This window comes from Corvus kubaryi, unplaced genomic scaffold (assembly GCF_017639235.1).
Source record: "Corvus kubaryi isolate FWS band 111438036 unplaced genomic scaffold, C.kubaryi_AGA036_p1.0 37036, whole genome shotgun sequence".
NCBI classification, from domain to species: Eukaryota; Metazoa; Chordata; class Aves; order Passeriformes; family Corvidae; genus Corvus; species Corvus kubaryi.
Window position 1 is genome coordinate 291,473 of NW_024581016.1, and position 1,912 is coordinate 293,384.

General features: G+C 57.9%; 1 protein-coding gene across 1 annotated transcript in view; it reads left to right on the top strand.

Moving 5' to 3' along the window:
- LOC121661004 (protein Ycf2-like) overlaps positions 1 to 1,906 on the top strand; it is a 3,242-nt gene extending 1,336 nt beyond the window's left edge. The window contains exon 2 of the mRNA XM_042020651.1: positions 352 to 1,906. Within this exon, the coding sequence (XP_041876585.1) occupies positions 352 to 1,482 (1,131 nt within the window). The 3' untranslated portion in view covers positions 1,483 to 1,906. The remainder of the gene's footprint in view (positions 1 to 351) is intronic.
- Positions 1,907 to 1,912: the final 6 nt, after the last annotated feature.

A 1,912-nucleotide genomic window follows, 5' to 3' on the forward strand; every position in this document is an offset into this window, starting at 1 on the left:
GAGGACAGCCTGAGTGACCCAGACCTGTCTGAAGTGGAAGAGGCCATCGAGACCATTCCACAGGACAGCACAAGTGATGAGGAGCTGTCTGAAGTGGAAGAGGCCATCGAGGTAATTCCACAGGACAGCACGAGTGACCAGGACCTGTCCGAAGTGGAAGAGGCCATCGAAGTAATTCCAGAGGACAGCCTGAGTGACCAGGAGCTGTCTGAAGTGGAAGAGGCCATCGAGGCCATTCCACAGGACAGCACAAGTGATGAGGAGCTGTCCCCAGTGGAAGAGGCCATTGAGCTCTCACCAGGGGACAGCACAAGTGACGAGGAGCTGTCCGAAGTGGAAGAGGCCATCGAGGTCATTCCAGGGGACAGCCCGAGTGACCCAGCACTGTGCCCAGTGGATGGGGCCATCGAGCTCTTCCCAGGGGAAAACAGCCGTGACAAGGAGCTGTCCCCAATGGAAAACGACAGTGAGCTCTCCAAAGGGGACAACAGGAGTTACAAGGAGCTGTCCCAGGGTGAAGAGAAGAATGAAGAAGAGGTGTCCCAAGGGGAGAGTGACAGTGGCAAAGAGCTGTCCCAAGGGGATAACTACGAGGATGAGAAGCTTTCCCCAGAAGATGACAATCATGACACAGAGCTGTCTTTTGGGGAAGGCTATGATGTCCAAGGCATGTCCCCATGGGAAGAAGACAACGACAAACAGTTCTCCGAGTGGGAAGAAGATGAGGACAAAGAGCTCTCCCAATGTGAAGAACATGAGGATGAAGAGCTCTCCCAATGTGAAGAACATGAGGATGAAGAGCTCTCCCACTGGGACGAACATGACAACGAAGAGCGGATGAGGAGGGCCCTGCTCGGTGGTATGGAGAGAGATCAAAGCTCATCACTGGAACTGTCAGAACTGGAGCGGGTGTCAAGCCATCAGAAGGTGCTGGAGTGGCTGGAAGCCAACTTCCCCGATGATTATGGACTTGAGGATGAGGAAGCTAAGAGACACCAAAGACTGGCCATACAGAAATGGTGGAAGGACAAGTTGGAGGCCCAACAGCACGACCCATTGGACTCCATGTCATCTCTTGCATTCAATGTCAGTGGCAACATGCTTTCCAGATGGAGGCAATGCGGCTTCCAAGAGCTGTCCCAAGGGGAAGATGCCATCCAGGACACCTGGAGCGAACCCTTGGGCCTTACGGATGATGAGGACTCCCTGGAGGGACCCAGCTGTTCCAGGCATGTGGGTGCAGAGGTGGCAGCAGAGGCAGCCCGTGCCCTGCCCAGCGCCTCTCCTGCCCCGGGGCATCACACGGATGCCAAGCCAGCAGCTGCAGAGGAGGAGGAGGAGGAGCCTGAGCCTCTCGCTCCCGAGGTGACAGAGGCACAGAGCCAGGTCTCCAAGAAACGTCCCTCCCGCTTCAGGTGGGCACTGCGGGCGCTGCGCAGGCTGTTCCGGTGTCCCTGCCTGGCGCCACAGCCGGAGGAGTAGCGCCCACGCCAGCGCCAGGCCGGGCCTGGAGGTGGAGGCAGAGCAGCCCTTGGGCGGGACAAACGTCCCAGTTGTGGTTCCTGGAGATCAGCACAGCCCAGCACAGCAAGTGCAGGAATCGGGCCAACAAGTGGCCACGGATCGTAGGGGGGGACCAGGAGCACCAAAGACCCCCAAGGCCACCGACCCTTTCCCAGAAGGGTCTGAAAGAACGGACTGTGCAAGAGACCCCATTTGCACAGAGGTGAGAAACCCATTGCAGGGTGGGGAACCCAGTCCAGAAAAGGGTACCCCCACCAAGCCCGTGACCCTGGACATCCCAACAGCTGGACTGTGGCTGGAACCCAGAGTGACATCCCCTCAGCTGGAACCACGCTGGAACCAGCAGTGACGTCCCCTCAGCTGGAACCACACTGGAACCAGCAGTGAC